The sequence below is a fragment of the Thunnus albacares genome, chromosome 19, assembly GCF_914725855.1.
Source record: "Thunnus albacares chromosome 19, fThuAlb1.1, whole genome shotgun sequence".
In the NCBI taxonomy this organism is placed as follows: Eukaryota; Metazoa; Chordata; class Actinopteri; order Scombriformes; family Scombridae; genus Thunnus; species Thunnus albacares.
This window is the reverse complement of record NC_058124.1, coordinates 29,603,916-29,621,366: the sequence shown is the minus strand read 5'-3', so window position 1 is coordinate 29,621,366 and position 17,451 is coordinate 29,603,916. Positions and strand designations below refer to the sequence as shown.

The 17,451-nt window shown below is 42.7% G+C and overlaps 2 protein-coding genes across 3 annotated transcripts in view; both read left to right on the top strand.

Moving 5' to 3' along the window:
• psmb4 (proteasome 20S subunit beta 4) overlaps positions 1 to 4,350 on the top strand; it is a 5,764-nt gene extending 1,414 nt beyond the window's left edge. The window contains exons 2-8 of the mRNA XM_044336187.1: positions 452 to 578; positions 672 to 751; positions 925 to 1,071; positions 1,528 to 1,609; positions 2,207 to 2,323; positions 3,529 to 3,617; positions 4,200 to 4,350. Of these exons, the coding sequence (XP_044192122.1) occupies positions 452 to 578; positions 672 to 751; positions 925 to 1,071; positions 1,528 to 1,609; positions 2,207 to 2,323; positions 3,529 to 3,617; positions 4,200 to 4,212 (655 nt within the window). The 3' untranslated portion in view covers positions 4,213 to 4,350. The remainder of the gene's footprint in view (positions 1 to 451; positions 579 to 671; positions 752 to 924; positions 1,072 to 1,527; positions 1,610 to 2,206; positions 2,324 to 3,528; positions 3,618 to 4,199) is intronic.
• A 680-nt stretch (positions 4,351 to 5,030) lies between these two features.
• rfx5 (regulatory factor X, 5) lies at positions 5,031 to 16,465 on the top strand. 2 transcript variants are annotated; one of them, XM_044336103.1, is made up of 11 exons: positions 5,031 to 5,136; positions 7,575 to 7,729; positions 8,884 to 8,917; positions 9,015 to 9,097; positions 9,221 to 9,340; positions 9,550 to 9,666; positions 10,020 to 10,098; positions 10,315 to 10,513; positions 12,207 to 12,289; positions 12,372 to 12,509; positions 12,900 to 16,465. In XM_044336103.1, exons 2-11 carry the CDS (start codon positions 7,608 to 7,610, stop codon positions 14,022 to 14,024), a joined length of 2,100 nt encoding a protein of 699 aa, XP_044192038.1. In that variant the 5' UTR covers positions 5,031 to 5,136; positions 7,575 to 7,607; the 3' UTR covers positions 14,025 to 16,465. The 2 variants fall into 2 exon arrangements, with proteins under 2 accessions (XP_044192038.1, XP_044192037.1); XM_044336102.1 differs by having other exon boundaries at positions 9,218 to 9,340.
• Positions 16,466 to 17,451: the final 986 nt, after the last annotated feature.

Sequence of the window (17,451 nt, the reverse complement as noted above, 5' to 3'; positions counted from 1 at the left end):
ATACCGCCAACATGGCGGAGCAGTTTGACTGTCTTGTTTGTAAACAGTGACACGAGGACTTGTCCTTCTGATGGCGCCGACATGTTCACTGACATAAATATTTACTTTTGAGAGATAAACTTAAGGATTATGAGCTTTTACAGGTAATCTGTGCTGTTTGTATGAATTGATACTGACTGGTTTGCAAATGAGAAATGTACCAAAGCAACTGAGAAGAACCATAAACCAACAGTCAGGAGTCTGAATGCGTTCCTCCCGTTCATACTGACCGTATCATGTGTGTCTCTTCACTGCCAGGAATATTATTCTAGTGGAGAAACACTGAATTCCTTCATTTTATGTGTAATTTTTCCAGTAAGTGCAGAATGTATGAATGAATCTCATCCTCATTAAAACGACGTGACCCTGCATGTGAATGAGTCCATGACTTAAGGCTCCTCTGTCTCCATAGTAACCCCATGGTAACCGGCACGTCGGTGCTCGGTGTGAAGTTCACCGGCGGCGTCATCATCGCGGCGGACATGTTGGGCTCGTACGGGTCTCTGGCTCGATTCAGGAACATCTCCCGCCTCATGAAGGTGAACAAGCTCTGCCGGAGACGTAAACAAAATGTTTGACGACGACGATGTTTCTGATGAGCGGAGATGACGACGGTTTGTTTGTTGTTTCAGGTGAACAACAACACCATCCTGGGAGCTTCAGGAGACTACGCAGACTACCAGTATCTGAAACAGGTCATCGAGCAGATGGTGTAAGAAATACAAACCACCCAACGGTCAAACTTTGATTTGTATTGCTGCTCCAGGTTACATTTATCTCAGTTTAACATCAGAGCTGCTTCATGTATCCGTCTGTCTACCTTGTTTTATTGTCTTTAATAAGCCGGTTCAGTACTTGAGTTTGTAATGTTTTTGATGTTGTCAGTATCGACGAGGAGCTGCTGGGTGACGGTCACAGCTACAGTCCGAAGGCGGTCCACTCCTGGCTGACCAGAGTGATGTACAACCGGCGCAGCAGGATGAATCCTCTGTGGAACACCGTGGTCATCGGAGGTTTCTACAACGGAGAGAGGTAACCGCTGAGCTGCAGCCACTTTCAATATCTTATATATATTCACCGGTTCCAGCTCATCACATCTTTAAATATCAATCAATCAATCAATCGGTTTTTATTGATATAGCGCTCTCAGGGCTCTTTAGACTGAACTGTTTAATATCTGACTGAATATTGTTTGGTTGTAGATTGTTAGTCAAATAAAACAAGTTATTTATAAAAAGCATTTCACAATATTTCCTGACATTTTATAGACAAAAGGATGAAGCTGTTAATCGAGATAATAATTGATAATAGAGATAATCGTTAGTTGTAAATCTGGTCCTGTTGACTCTTCTTCTACTCTCTGTTTGTCTGTCAGAGCTTCATCATGTGATGCTGCTCTTAGCTGTAAGAAACAAGTCCAAACTGTTTGCGCTGAAACTTAATTAATTAATTATGAATTAACCAGTCGGCCATCTTGTCTCCGTCTAGTTTCCTTGGTTACGTGGACAAGCTGGGCGTGGCCTATGAGGCTCCCACAGTGGCCACTGGCTTTGGAGCGTACCTGGCTCAGGTGAGTGACTAATGCAATTTCCTCCTGATATTAAAGCATAGGTTCCCAGTGTTCCCAGTTAAACCAGCAGTCAGGTGTCTGTAATCATTCCTCCTGTTCATACTGGATATTAAAAGTCTGTGTGAAGCTTCTATTCAGCTTCATCAGTCTGAGTTAGTCATATCAAGTGGATATCTGACACATTTACAGTCTTTTTAGCATCAAATTCCCTCTTTGTGTTTCCTCGGACAGTGTTTCCCTGTTGAGCTGCAGGTGGAAGTATAGTAACAAAAAGAGGGACTTTGGCACTAAAAAGACTGTAACGTTGAAAGATATCTACTTGATTTGACTCATTTGGACGCTGAAGCTTCATATTAGCTTCAGATAAACTTTAAATACATTAATGGTCAGTATGAACAGGAGGAATGATTACAGCAAGAAAAACAGCTTTAATGTTCATTTGATAACTGACTGTTGGTTTAAGACTCTCTGGATAAACTGTGATCCTGTACTTTAGGTTTTTATCACCAGCCTGAAGTGATTCTTTTCTTTTGACTCTAGAAGCTCGTGTGTGTGTGTTTCTGGTGTGTTTAACCTGCTCTGTTTGTGTGTTTTTAGCCTCTGATGAGGGAGGTGTTGGAGAACAAAGTGGAGATCACCAAACAGGAGGCTCGGGACCTGGTGGAGCGCTGCCTCAAAGTGCTCTACTACCGAGACGCTCGCTCCTACAACAGGGTGAGTTCACTGCAGCTTCAACTTAAAGGTGCAATAAACAACATTCAGTCACACTAGAGCGCCAAAACAAACACACACACATCGTATAATCAATAAAGTTGACCAAAAAAAAAGAAGAAGAAGAAGAAAGCAGCATCTGAACACACTGTCAGACGAGGCCGAGCTGATCAATACGGATCAAAATGGACTATTTCTGCCTCACATGTTGACTGCTCAGGGAGGGACTCACATGCACGCTCACATGCACGCTCACATGCACTAACATGCAGAGACAGTGTGACTTCATTCTCTGCTCAGAACGCCGTTACGTCACTGTATCTTTACATAGTAAAACACTGATGCTGAATGTCGTTTATTGCACCTTTAAGTCTGGTGTTAAATTATCAAAGCAACAATGAACTGATCTACTAACACGTCTGTCTGTTGTGTTGTTGATTAATCTATTAGTTCTTTGATCCATAAAATGTCAGAAAATGGTGAAAATGTTGATCAGTGTTTCCCAAAGACGACGTCATCTTCAGTTTACTGTCAGAGAGACGAAAGAAACCAGAAAATATTCACAGTTAAGAAGCTGCAATCACAGAATTTTGACTTTTTTTTCCGTTAAAATTAAAAAAAAAATAGTTGAAAACTAATCGATTAATCAACTAATCGTTCCAGACACTCACCACACCTAACGTAGATTCATCCACCGCTGAAAATAGTCCCCAACAAACGCTCCATCATTTCCTCCTGTCTGTCCGTTAAAATCAACTATTTCAGACTTTTTAAACATGAATATTAAAGATTTTCAGTAGGAACCAATGAGCTTCGAGCTGAGAGACACACAGGAGGACAGTATTGAGAGACGGACGAACATGTTGTTGGTTTGTCTGACTTTAAAAAAAAGATAATACTTGGTTATGAAAGCAAATTTAATTCATAATTGCTGGATAATAATTAATTTTTTTCCCTGTTTTACTGCCGTTGAATGAACTAAAAATCAGTTTTTACAGGTGTTAATAAACGATTGATTGATTAATCTGGATTTAATATTTATTCAGTTATCAGATCAAAACAAAACATTTTCAGTGTTCATTTTTAAAGATGGAGAAAGAAAACTCGTCATTTGTTGTTTTATTCCATTTTTACGCAGCAACTATAAAAATTAACTTTAATTTGCTTTTAATGAATGATCAATATGTTTTTTTTTTTTTGTTTTTTAGCATGAGATCGCCATAGTAACAGAAGAGGGTGTGGAGATCATTGGTCCTCTGTCTTCTGAAACCAACTGGGACATCGCCGACATGGTCAGGTAGGGTCAAAGGTCAAAGAAGTTTCCTCTGAACCCCGAGAAACAGAACAAGTCTCAATAAATCACACAGACAGACGCTGCTGAAGGAACTGATCCTCAAACAAACTGTCATGTACAGAGACGACAAATAACGTTTCTCACTCTGATGTGGGCGGGGCTCGGTTAGAAGAAGGTGATGTCACAAACTCCTGTGCACCAATCAGGATTTAGAAACGTTTGAATCAGATCTGAAGAGTCGATGGATTGTTTCCGTCCAGACTGCCTCTAAAAGTTGCTTTTTCTTGTGAATTAGTTGAAAAGTTTAAGAATTCAAATAAAACAAGAAGAAGAAAACGTGACCCGGTGATGAAACGTCGTCTGTAGACGATAAAAACCACCTCAGAGTGTGCATTACTGAAACATTACAGATATATATATATATATATATATATATATATATATATATATATATATATATATATATATATATATATATATATATCTATATTTCTGCTTTTCACATATTCAGATAAATGTTCAGATGGTAAAAGTTTGTTTGGTATCAGTGTGTTGACTCGTGTTTCTCTTCTCGTTTCTCTGCAGCGGGTTTGAATGAAGACGAGCTGCGACTCACAGACGAAGCCTCGCTGTTTCTCTGCCGCAACATGCAACGTATCTATTCCAGTTTAGTTTTTTTCTGATGTCCGGTGTCACTTTTGTATAATGGAAAATAAATGTGATAAATAAATAACAATGTGCATGTTATTTGTGTGTTGAACAACATGAATGTGGTCACAGCTTTGAAACTTTTCTGCAAAGTAATACAGCACACGAAATGTTGGACAATATCATTCAATGACTGAAGTTTGGAGGTTTTTACTGGTGTGATGAAAACAAAAATCTTTATAATGTCCAAGGACTCGAACTGTTTCAGGCTGATTGTACCTACAGAAACCGGACAACTGGTCATAACGAAAATCTTGTCAATCTATTGTAGTTTTTCTGTGTTTTAGTCTAATTTTGCTCAGAGCTGCAAAAGAAAGGGCACATTTGGTCCAATAAGTCAACAAATGAATAACCAACAACAAGGGCTGACGTCAGAAATTAATATTTTGATATCGTGGGACCTGAGAAATTAATATTTTGAATTAATATTAGCTTTAAAACCATGTAGCTTCTAATGACTGTTTTCTTCTGAACTGCATTATATAAACGTGTTTAATACATAATCATTTAATGTTAATTAGAAATACTTTCGTTTTCGCTGTCTGAATAGTCTACTGTTGCTATGCAGATTTCGTAAGATAAAGTCATCTGTTTTGTAACTGGGCAGACCAGAAAAATGCGTCCAATCAGAATAATCTCTGTCAGAAAAATAATTCTGCTCGACGAATGGAAAATATCCCGCTTTGGGTATCCGGGTAGATTTGTTACAGCCCACCAATCGGAATAGACGTTCGCTTTGTAGTCAGGCAGACATAACAAAGTTGTCCAATCACAAAAAAATCTCAAAGGGGATTTTTGCTGTATCTTGGCTCAGGTACTTTCTTTTTCTTTTTTAAAATAATTACTGAAATGGGACTCACTTACCCGATCATAAATTAATAACTGCATTAATTAACTATTATCGGGAATTATTTTGAAATTAAAAATAGCGTGTAAAAACATGTTTAAGGGGTGTTTCGGCGCTTGCTAGCTTATGCTATCCGATAGCAACTAGCTAGGTTAGTTAGCTAGCCTCTGACGGTTAGCAGCGAGCTTAGCTAGCCATGAAGGAGAGCAGTAAACGTCAACGTTAGCCCGAGTAATGTCATTTTCTGCCACGGGGAGCCATTCTCTCACATTCTACGGCTTTTAAAGCTTTGTCATATCTGCTTGTAAAATGTCAGCTAACGTGTCGGAGTGTCGCTGTCTGTCGGCTAATGTAAAGGGTGTCTGTTAGCTAGCCTGTTAGCTCGGCAGTAACATGTTGAGCTGGGTCAGTGTGTGTGTGAGTGTGAGTGTGTGTGTGAGTGATGGTTAACGGCAGGCACATGACCACCGGCACTGCGGCCGCTGTAAACATGGCAGGCAGACATGACACAGGGAGCTCGGCTGTCACGGTGAAGAGAGCCGGTGTGTGGCGGGCTGCGTTCTGCCGTCCTGCCCCGCAGGAACATGCTTCCCGCTCCGGTAGTAGTAGGAAGCTATAACGGCACCGTGACAGCCGGCGTGTGTCACCACCCGGCAGCCGGCTGTCAGCGCGGAACCGGGCTGACATTGGACCTCAACAATGTTGTGAGATGTTAAGATCCAATGTTGTGCTCCGGTTGGGCTGCAGACGAGTGGGAGAGACCCTCTGTCTGTCTGTCTGACAGCAGCTACTGACAGAACAAGCACATGTAGTGCTCCTAATGACTATTTACTAGCACATTTACTACTACAACTGAATTTACTAAGTACAAATTTAGGTACTTGTATTTTGCTTGAGTATTTCCATGTGATGCTACTTTCTACATTTCAGAGGGAAATATTGTACTTTCTACTCCACTACATTTATTTGACAGCTTTAGTTACTTTTCAGATGAAGATTTGACCCAATGGATAATATAACAAGCTTTTAAAATACAACACATTGTTAAAGATGAAACCAGTGGTTTCCAACCTTTTTGGCTTTTGACGTCTTACAAAAAGCAGTGTGTAGTCGGGGTCACATTTCACATGTCTATGAGTTGTTAACAGCTCCACCAAATAGTGATTTTTCCCTCTAAACTTCTCACATGCTTTCATTTCAATAAATGTTCAAATGATCCAATATTTCAGCAAAAATCAAAGATTAGAGAAAAAGTCCAAAAAACTGAAAACAGATTTGTGTATCAGAACTTTGTTTTTTGCTGCTCTAACACTGATGCTTCACTATTAATAATCTAATGATGTCATATATAATAATATATCAGTCAGAGGGACCAAACCACTACTTTTACTGCAATACTTTAACTACATCAAGCTCATAATACTTATGTACTTTTACTGCAGTAGGATTTTTTCATGCAGGACTTTTACTTGCAATGGAGTATTTAGAAATGTCTGTATTGGTACTTTTACTGCAGTAAAGTATCTGAGTACGTCTTCCTGCGCTGCTTCCCTGTAAGTTTCTATAAAGTTGTTAAATTCAGCTTATTATTCTACAGTCTGACTGAACCATCGTATATATTTTGTATCATCTTGTTGCAGCTCTTTTTTCATCTAAGTTAAATATTCAGGCCCAACGCTCCACGTTTTGATTGCTGCACCACTTCCTAAAACGGAAGTATTGTGTAAAACATGTTTTCACTTTGTCGTGAGTTTTTTGGGGTTGGATGATTATTTAAGAAGTAAATGTAATCTATTTAAATTAAACCTGTATCACAGAGAAGTGTGTGAAATGTGAGGAGGTCTTGGATACTTTTTGAAGACACAATATATTTAATTTATTTTCCCCAAAAACTCCTGATGCACTCGTTCGGCGTATTTGGAAACAACAACAAAGTTTGGTAGAACATTATGAGTTTGTACTGGAGCTGATTATTTTTGCAATATTTGCAATTAATCTGTCAATTTATTTGTTTTTAAAGTTCTTTTTTGTCCGACTAAAAGACGAAACTCAAAGATATTCAGTTTATAGTGATGAAAGACTTAATAAAACAACATCTGAAGCTGGAAGTTGTTGCAGATTGTTGCTTAAAAAAATAAGATAATTTGATTCTCAGAAGTGTTGATGAGTCGTGTTTTTCTGCTCTACTAACAACAATATAAAATATGTGTGAAAAACTTCAAAATTTACCGTTTCATTTCTTGTCAAAAAGAAATCTCAGCTCAAGGTCCAGTTACTGGCTATCTCTGGAGCTTTCAGTGACATCTCACAGTCTTCCTCAGATGATGGAGTCGTCATGGAGACGAGTTGTGTGAAGCACTGAAATAAGTACTCTAACTAACTGTTATGTCCGCTTGTGTCCTCAGATGGTGATACTCAGCACTGGTTAGTTGGTCCAGATGTCGGAGGACCAGCGGCACCAGCGGCCCGAAGCCTCCCGGCGGGGGGAGGGTGGGCTGGAGGCGGGGGAGGGCGACACCGAGCCCAGCATGCTGCTGCAGAAACTCAAGAGCAACATCTCGTAAGTCGACTTCTTCGGTGACATTTCTAAAGAAACTCTTTATAAAAGGACGAGTTCATGATGTTTCCAGTGTTAAACCGTCAGTCAGGTGTCCATATGAACAGTGAAGGTGCAGTTCCTGAACTTTGGGGGCGGGGTTTGCAGGGATGACTCACTGATTGGTCAAACACAGAGACCACAGCTGCTTTAACTTGTGTTCTGCTTCATTCATAAAAGAAGGAAGTACTCTAGTATCAGTTTAGGACGAGCGGAGGACATTTTTGTGACATTAAAAGTAGGGATGCATGATATTGGATTTTTTGCCGATATCCGATATGTCGATATTTCCAACTCACTGTAGCCGATACTGATATATGCACATATTATTCTCCAGCTGGCTGAGGAGACTATTATACATGCGGCATAGATTGTACTAAATATGATCAAGAAAGACAACATATGAAGGAAGAACTGAGGAAGACTGGAGTTCAGTAGTTCAGCATTAAACCTTTAATGAACCTGCCAAGTGGGAGCAGCAGTAGAGTTTTCATTGAGTTTATTAGACAGACAGGATTAATGTGTAGGATTTAATCTCTGGTTCACACTCCGGACCAGAAGGTGGCGCTAATGCACCTAATACGCTGGTCGCCAACCGCCGTTATAAACCAAGAAGAAGAAGTTTTTTTCCAACCAGAGTGGTACATCCTGTCAGCCGAGGTGTTTCCTATCTGTGCAGCCGTTCTAAGGAAGGAGAAGATGAAGCTGAAACATGTTGGTCTACAATAAAGTTATTCTATATACTACAAGTGCTGCCGGAGTTTTGACCTCCTTCTCTGTGCACCTTTGGAAGTCGGTGAAGTTGTGCCAGAAACTTTTACTCTGCATCTACTTCATTCTAAACAGAAATAAAACCATCAGACGCTCTCTGCATTTCTGCTTTTCCTTCATCCATCACATCCAACTCCTGCAGCAGGAAACACAAAGAACAACATGTGAATACTGCGTTTCATTTTTTAATTCCTCATGGGTCTCATCTGCAGGATCTACCTGCTTCTTCAGATGTGGTGGAAACACAAACAGGATGCACAACAGGGACTTTTAGTTCCAGGTTTAGTTCCTGAGTACCTGGAACTGTTTGTCTGCATGTTAACCTCTGTGTTCTCTGTTTGTTGCAGTAAGAGTGTTCAGACCAAAGTGGATCAGATCCTGGTAAGCACTCATTGTCCAGCTTCTAATCTCAGACGTGTGCAGGTGAAGCTCCTTCCGTCAGTGCTCAGCTGTGATCTGTTGTGTTCTGCTTTAACAGCAAGACGTTCAGCGTTTCTCCGACAACGACAAGCTGTACCTGTACCTCCAGCTGCCCTCAGGACCCAGCTCCGGAGACAAGAGGTCCGCAAGGATGCCATCCAGTAAATATTATTAATTACAGCTTAATTATAGTGTGATAGAAACACTGACTTTTACTGCGTGTGTGTGTGTGTGTGTGTGTGTGTGTGTGTGTGTATGTAGCAGTGGAGACTCTAGTTCATTCAACACAGCCGACCAGCTTCACACCTGTAACTGGATCCGCAGTCACCTGGAGGAGCATTCAGACACCTGCCTGCCCAAACAGGACGTCTACGAGACATACAAGTCAGAGAACACACACACACACACACACACACACCACACACACACACACACACACACACACACACACACACACACACATTTGAGTTGTATGTGACACGTCTCCCTCACTGCTCACTGTCTCTGTGTGTGTGTGTGTGTATGTGTGTGTGTGTGTGTGTGTGTGTGTGTGTGTGTGTGTGTGTGTGTGTGTGTGTACTCGTTGTTTTCAGACGTTACTGTGAGAACCTGCAGCATCGTCCGCTGAGCGCCGCCAACTTTGGGAAGATCATCAGAGACATTTTCCCGAACATCAAGGCGCGGCGGCTCGGCGGCAGAGGACAGTCCAAATATCCTTCCAGCTGCTGGACTGTTGCTGTTAAACGTTAAATATCTGTAGTTTTATGGTTTCAGTCAGAGCTGCAACGATTAGTCGATCGACAGACTGCGACTACTTTGATCATTGAATACATGATGGTAAACTGAGTCTCTATCGATCAGACAAAACAAACAATCGATAATGAAAATATTCATTATTTGCAGCCTTAATATCAGTTTCAGTTTTACCTCAAATGCTAACAGATTATTATGAGGTGAATATATTCTGTATTTAAAGGGTTTAGCATGTCGCTGTGATGATCTGGTTCAAGCTGGTTTGGTTTGAAGGTTTCTGGTTGAATTCCATAACCTGCCCGGCTGATACGTACTGTTACAGCGGCATCAGGAGGAAGACGGTGCTCAACATGCCTCTGCTGCCCAACCTGGACCTGAAGAACGACCCGGTACACACACACACACACACACACACACACACACACGTTTACACACACACACACACACACACACACACGCACACACACACGTTTACACACACTGACTGAGTTTATTAAACTTAAAAAAATCAGATTTGAGTCACTTCAGCGTGTAACGTGAACGTAGTCTTATTCTCGTTACATTCTTACTGAATCCCGTTGATGTTCCTTCCTCTTCATCTTCAGGCTGAGCTGACTGAGCTGGTCCAGACGTACAAACAGGAAGTGACAGAGGCGGCATGCGAGCTGATCTGTGATTGGGCACAGAAGATCCTGAAGCGTTCGTTCGACACGGTGGTGGAGATCGCTCGCTACCTGATCCAGGAGCACATCGTCAATCCTCGCTGCAGCCAGGCCGAGCTGGTCAGCTCCGCAGCGCTCGCAGGTCTGTGAGACAGAACCTTCAACTCCTCGTGTTTTCCCCGCTCTTAGCGCCACTTCAGCTTTGGTTAAAATGACGTATCAGCCGTTACTGATTAACCTTCATTCTGTGAGAAACATGATGACGTAATGAAACTTGTCTCCACTCGACCAAAGATCCTCTGTGAGGGAAGACGCTCCACTCTGCAGCACCACTGTACCATCAGAGTGTTTCTGTAGTTCCAACAACTCCAACAGAGTGAGACGTCGTCTCTCCAGAGGATCAACTGTCATTCACATCAGATCAATAATTTACACTGATCAGTAGTTTTACACCAGGAGCTTCAGGGCTCAAAGCTGCAACTGAGTGTCAGATTTAATCTACATTTCATATCTTCTGCTGCTACTGAGCAGATACATTTATTTATTTTTTATATTTATCTTTTCAGAATTATTTTCACATGTGAAGCTTTGCTGATTCCAATTTTACAAATCATGATAAGAAAAAATTAAAATCAAAATTTTAAATTACTGAAAAAACAAAAGAGCCAAATTAAAACAAAAAAAACAGGAAGGAAATATGAGACAAGTTGGATACTACACACAGTTATATATATTAAATACATTCACATACATATATACATTTACCTGTATACACTCGTACACAGACTTGTGTGTTCACGTATGAATATAAGTATCAGAGCAAGTTCTCTCTGTTCCTCTCAGCCCACAGCAGTGCAACAACAACAGAAAGGATGAAGATATACTGTAGATCTAAAAATTCCTTTTAAAAACATAAAAATCCCACGAGAAAAAAAAACAAAAAAAGAATGAGCGGTTAGCAGCTCAGTGCTTTAAAGTGCATTTAGAGTGAATAGTACATGTGTCAGTTGGATGTAGACAGTGAGAGTGACTGATGGGGGAGTTTATAATCCATTTTACTGTCCAGAGAACATTAGAGAACATCAGGCAACATGACTGTTGGAACTGCTGGTTTGTATGGCTAACGGTTAGCCTAGCTTGCACTCCTCCACACTTTCCCCGCTTCTACACCCTGTCATGCTGCTTTCAATGTTTCCTCTCTGGTGCAGCTCCAGGCGAGGTCGTGGTCTCCTTTGGGTCCACTGGGTGCAGCAGCAGCAGCAGCAGCAGGCCAGGATCACTCAGCTGTTTGTAACTCCCATCCAGTATTTCTCATAGCAAAAATCTTTGTTACAAATGTCTGAAACAAAATTACAGACATATTTCCCCTGCACTCCACACGATGACACAGACGTAGACGTAGGAGAAAGAGAGAGAGAGCGAGAGAGAGATTACCACCAACAAGGACCCTTCATTTATCTTCTTGTCTTCACAAAATAACTCTTCTGTCAGCTTCCTCAGTGCAGTTTCTGCTTTGGAATGTTCTTGCTGATTAATGCTGTTACCTTGTCTTTAGAGTCTTCGCTGAAGATTATTTGAAGGTTATTTTGCAAAATGTCCCATTTTTTAGGTCCAAGTTTGAGATGTTCAGGAGCTCATCTGTGGTGCAGCAGCTTTCTCTCATATCAGCATATAGATGTTAATAAACTCTTACTTAAAGGACAGACTGTGGCTGATATGAACCGTCCGTTTTTGCTTTTGCTTTTTTCTGTATTTTTTTATCTCCAAGTTGAACATGTCAGTTTTCAGAAGCAGCAGTAGCTTTTTGAGTTGATTGACTCTCTTATCTGCTTCAGGAGGTCCAGCCAAACCCCACAAGGTCATCAAGAAAACTCCGGTCATATCTAAAGCAGAGAGCGACGGCGCCGCTGATCAGAAGGTGATCACAGGTGTTTCTGTACAATCATTGATCACATACAGACGCTGTGTCTCTGCTGCTCACTGCTTCCTGTCGTCTTTAGAGGGAAGCTGGAGACTCGTCCTGCTCGTCTGCGTTGAAGCCGCCGTCTGGAGACAAATCAGCATCATCTGCCAAACCTTCCTCTCTGGATGCTCCGCCTCCTCCCTCCTCTTCCTCCTCCTCTTCTCTGCGTCCTGCGGTAAGTCTCCACTAGAGCTGCAACGATTTGTCGTTTCATTGCCAACTATTTTGATAATCAATTCATTGTTTGAGTCACTTTTTAAGAAAATGCTCTGATTCCAGCTTCCAGTGTCTTTAGTCTCTATGACAGTAAACTGAAGATCTTTGTGTTTGTGGACAAAACAAGATATTTGAGGACGTCGTCTTTGGGAAAAAACGATTCACATTTTCCACCATTTTCTGACATTTTATGGACCAAACAGCTAATCGATCAATGTAGAAGATAATCAACAGATTAATAGATCATGAAAATAATCGTTAGCTGCAGCCAATAGTCTCCACCTGTATTCACCTGCAGTTACCAATAAAATAATCAATCAATAATGTAAATGACTGTGTCTTGATGCAGGTGGAGGCCTTCATGAAGCAGTTACCCAGAATCCTCCCTCGCAGCTCCATCCCTGATAAGACGCTCTCGGTCCGATCCTCTCCGCCCTCGCTGGCGCCCAAAGATGCCTCAGGTGTCGGGGGGGCGTCGGGACCGGGAGGCCCAGCCGCCGCCGCCGCCGCCAGCGGTGGTGGGGTGAAGGTCATCGCCATGGCAACGCTGCCCCAGCAGCAGGGCGGGCCAGTCCCGGTGATGATCCTGCCTCAGGGCTGTCTGTCGTACGAGAGGGAGAAGGTCGCTCCGCCCCCGCCGCCACAGCCCGCTCCTCCACAGCAGCAGCACGCCCCCGCGGCGCCCACATCTGTGGTCCAGAAAGCTCGAGGGAACGCCAGCAAGCGCCCGCTGGAGGTGGTGACGTCAGGCGGACTGGGCATGCCCAGTAGCTCTGCCACCAACGCTCCTCCGGTAAAACGGAAACGTGGCCGACCGAGAAAACCTCGACCAGAAGACGCCCTGCCTGCTCCTCCTGCTGCTCTTCCTTCCCAGCCTCCACCTCCTGCTCCTCCCTCCCATCCCCCCATCATCACCTCCCTGACCGGCGGCGTCATCCAGAAAGCCTCTTCCTCCTCGTCTGCGTCGGCGGCACAGCCCATGCTGGAGCTGGTCATCCAGGAGCAGCCGGGGCTGGTTCTGAGTCAGCTGCCGGCGGTGTCGGAATCGGGTCACCGGCTGGTGGAGCACCGCGGGGTGGTGGTGCAGTGCCAGCCCGGCGGGGCGCCTGAGCCGGACCGCCACGGCCGGCCGCTGCTGCTGTTCCAGAACCCCAGCTGGGAGCTGGCGGCGGCGGCAGGGCGGACGCCGATGGTCGAGGTCATCCAGAAAGCTCCGAGACCGAGCAATAACAACAGCAGCAGCAGCGCTCCTCCACCTGCAGCTCACCTTCATCCTCCTCTCCCTCTGCCCACGCTACACGAGGAGCGGGGGGAGGTGGAGATAACGCTGACGCCGGTGGAGCTGCACGTCAGCCCGCAGCCTTCCTCCTCCGCCTCTTCTTCTTCTGCAGCTCCTGCCGTCACAGCGGTGAAAAGTGAGGATGAGGAGGAGGCGGCTGACAGCAGCACCTCCTCAAAGAGAGAGGGACACTAGCTCTTCACTCTTCTTCCTCCTTCGACCCTCCTCGTCTTTTTTATCAGCCCTCACTCAGCTTTTACCTCACCTGCAACAAAGCCCCGCCCCCTGACCTCTCCTCTTCCTTATTGGTGGAAAAATCCCAGATTGGCAACAGCAGAGAGCCAATCGACGAGGATAAATGAAGCCAAAACCTCGACACGCTATCCTTCCATCGGCTCCCATTGCACTTGTAAACAGACTGGAGGCTGTTAGAAACCTGCATGTGTGTCTGTGAGTCCTCTGAGGCTGAAACCTGAAATAACACCTTCCGCTCTTCCTTCCTTTCCTCCTCCTCCTCCCTCGCCTCCTTGTATCCTTCACCTCCACATTTCTCATTTCCTCGTCTGACTCGTCCGCTGCGGCGCCTCCGCTGATTAACGCACATCAGATTCATCGGTTTATAGAAAAACAAAACACAGATAAAAGAGAACTTGATATAAAGGAAGGAGGGGAGATGAAAGAAAAGAGGAAGAAGGAAAGGAGACAATATTCAGAGTTGAATCAGGCCTCAGACGGAGTTCAGCCTGAAGTCGATAGATACAGTAGGTACTACGGGTCAGAGCCTTGAAAAGGTTCTTTGTACTAAATACGGAAAAATGACCTCTTGAAGCAGAGCTCGGCCTCGATCCACCTTCAGTCCAGTTCAGGAAAAAGTAGATTTGTGGATGTAATGAGAGCTGCAAACGTCGGGATCAACGGCAATAAAATAGATTATTTTCAAGCCCTTGACAAGTTCAGTAACTCAACAAAAAGACGTAGAGACGGAAGTGCAGCTGGAAAAAACAGCTTTCACTTTGAATTTTGGATTGAATGTGAATTGAAGCTTCAGCTCTGCTGTTCTAAACAGCTTTGGTTTGTTGTGTTTTTATCAGTGTTTGTTAGTAGATGTTTCTGATGGTTCTCTGTGTGTGTGTGTGTGTGTGTGTGTGTGTGTGTGTGTGTGTGTGTGTGTGTGTGTGTGTGCGTAAGAGAGAGAAAAAGTTAAAATCTCAAAGCTCTCTTAATGACCCGTTACCCAAAAATATTGCGTAAAATGAGCCTTTTTTCATATAAAATTTGAGATATTTTCACATTTATTTATTATTTCAGGTTATTTATCAGAAACGCCTTCTGGCCGATGGTCATATTGCATCATTTGGTCGTTGTATTAAATTTCAGTGAGTTTAATTAGTTTTTAAATAAAAACCTTTCAGTAACAAAGTCGCAGAGAAAAACATCACGTCGGGTCATCGACTGTAATTTAAAGGACAGGTTCAGATTCTAACACTCACATGCTAAATGTCCACTGGGAGAGTTGTTTCTGTACTGGAAGTGACTGAAGTTCAGCTGAAGTCAAACAGATCAAGTATCTCCGTTTATTGTCTTATTTATCCCGACAACAAAACCTCGACGTGACGACGAGCTCGTCTCCCTCCAATCACGGCTCAGCAAAGGAAACACAAAGAGGGAAGTTGGTTGCAGAAAAGCTTTGATGAATGTAAGTCAGACTGTTGAGGCTTCAGCTGAACTTTAGAACCAGGACGGTGGATTTAGTCGAAGGGATCATTTCATAGTCAGTATTGATGATTACAGACTCAACTTTGCGTGGACACGCAGCTCGTGAGTGTTGTGTTAAGACGGTACTTTAAATACTTTACTTAAGATGTAAAGTACTTTAAATGTGTGTTGTCCCCTTCTGCTGCCTGGTGACCAGTGAAGCTGGATATTATTATTATTAGTGCCGATAAGACACCTGAGCTCTGGCAGAGATACCAAACCGACCTGCAGGACTTCTTACTTTGAGAAATATAATCAAGCCAAACTTCTCAAATGTCAGACATACAGGAACTTTGACTGAATAAAATGCAGTTTTAACTGGAAACATTATGAATTAAATCCGTCCAAAGCACCGAGTATGGATTTAATTTGATCGGCACCAAAAAAGTATTAACGTTTGATATCCAGTCCTTTGACCACAGCGAGACCCGGCGGCGTTTTAAGACCTGATTTTTCATTTGAAATTTGAAGTTTACCCCAAGTTTTCTTGACGTGAGACGCCAAACTTATTAGCACTTATTTGGCCCAAAAATGTCCGCCCCCCTCAGCAGAGCTCAGATCACATCTTCATTCACATTTGTGTCCCAGCAGCCTCTGCCTCTGATTGGCTCTGACTCTGATATTTCACCATAAACCTAACCAACGAAGGCAACGAGCACTAGCCAATCAGAGGCAGGGAAGGGCGGGTCTTCGCGGAATGTGTGTTTGGGAAAAGAAATAACGGCGCCGGGACACAAACGTCAGTGAAGACGTGATCGTTTGTGGTGACATGCAGGTCGAATCATAGCCTTCGCGGTAAAAACCGGTCACAGAAACAGGAAGGAAACAGTTTGAAGTTTGTTCTTTCCTGTTAAAGAAAATGGCGTCAGCTCAGGCACAAAGAGCAAAGCACAAAGTTACCTGCCACGAAGCGCTAAAACATGTTAAAATGCAGTAAAAACAAACAAATAGGAACAATGTATTCATGAGGGATATTTGCAGAAAATTAGCTTCCGTAGCACTAAAGTTTAGCCTATATGATTAGCCTGCTAGCTTAGCTGTTGTTGTATGTTGCCATGCGCCCTTTTGCACTAACACTTCAACCGCCTCTTCCTGATCACTGAAGCACTGTCTGGATCAGCAATGTGACACAAACACATCAGGTCAGAATCGGAGATATTCTCGGTTCTTCTCTGCTGCTGAACTCACCTGACTGAAGACTTTTCTCGTCTCTTCTCATCTTCAAGTCATTTTTTTGGTGGCGACGCCAAAGTTTCAGCTCTGAAACTCCAGCACTTCTTCTTCTTCTTTTTATCCCAAACGGCAGAAAAAGCATTTAGACACTGAGAGTTGAGAGCAGTGATTGGAAAAGCTCTCATGAACTGAAAATAGACCAAACATGCAGTATTATGGGAAAAATCTTGTTGTGAAAGCCACAATAAAATGAAATTTACTTTTGTTATTTAGTTGTATAAACCACTTGTCAAAAAGAAAAATGTCTTTCTTTTAGTTTAATATCCAAATTTCATCCCTGTTATATTTACTCCAGTGGATCACGCTGGAAACTTTACATTAAAACATTTTCTCTGTAATGGAAACGATGATTTAATTTTTATAATTGATAAATCTCTTCATTTTCTATTTTCCACCATTTTATATCACAGTAAACTGAAAATCTTTGGGTTGGTCTGACAGAACGAGACATCTGAAGACGTCACTGTGAGCTTTAGACCAAACAAATCTATTGATCAAAAACATACTTTAAAAAAAACTATTATATTAATAGATAATGAAACCGTAACGGAAACTTGATCTTGTTTTACTGTGAACTTCTTATTCTCCCTTTTGAAACTTTTATACCATATTTTGATTATAAGTAAACTAGAGA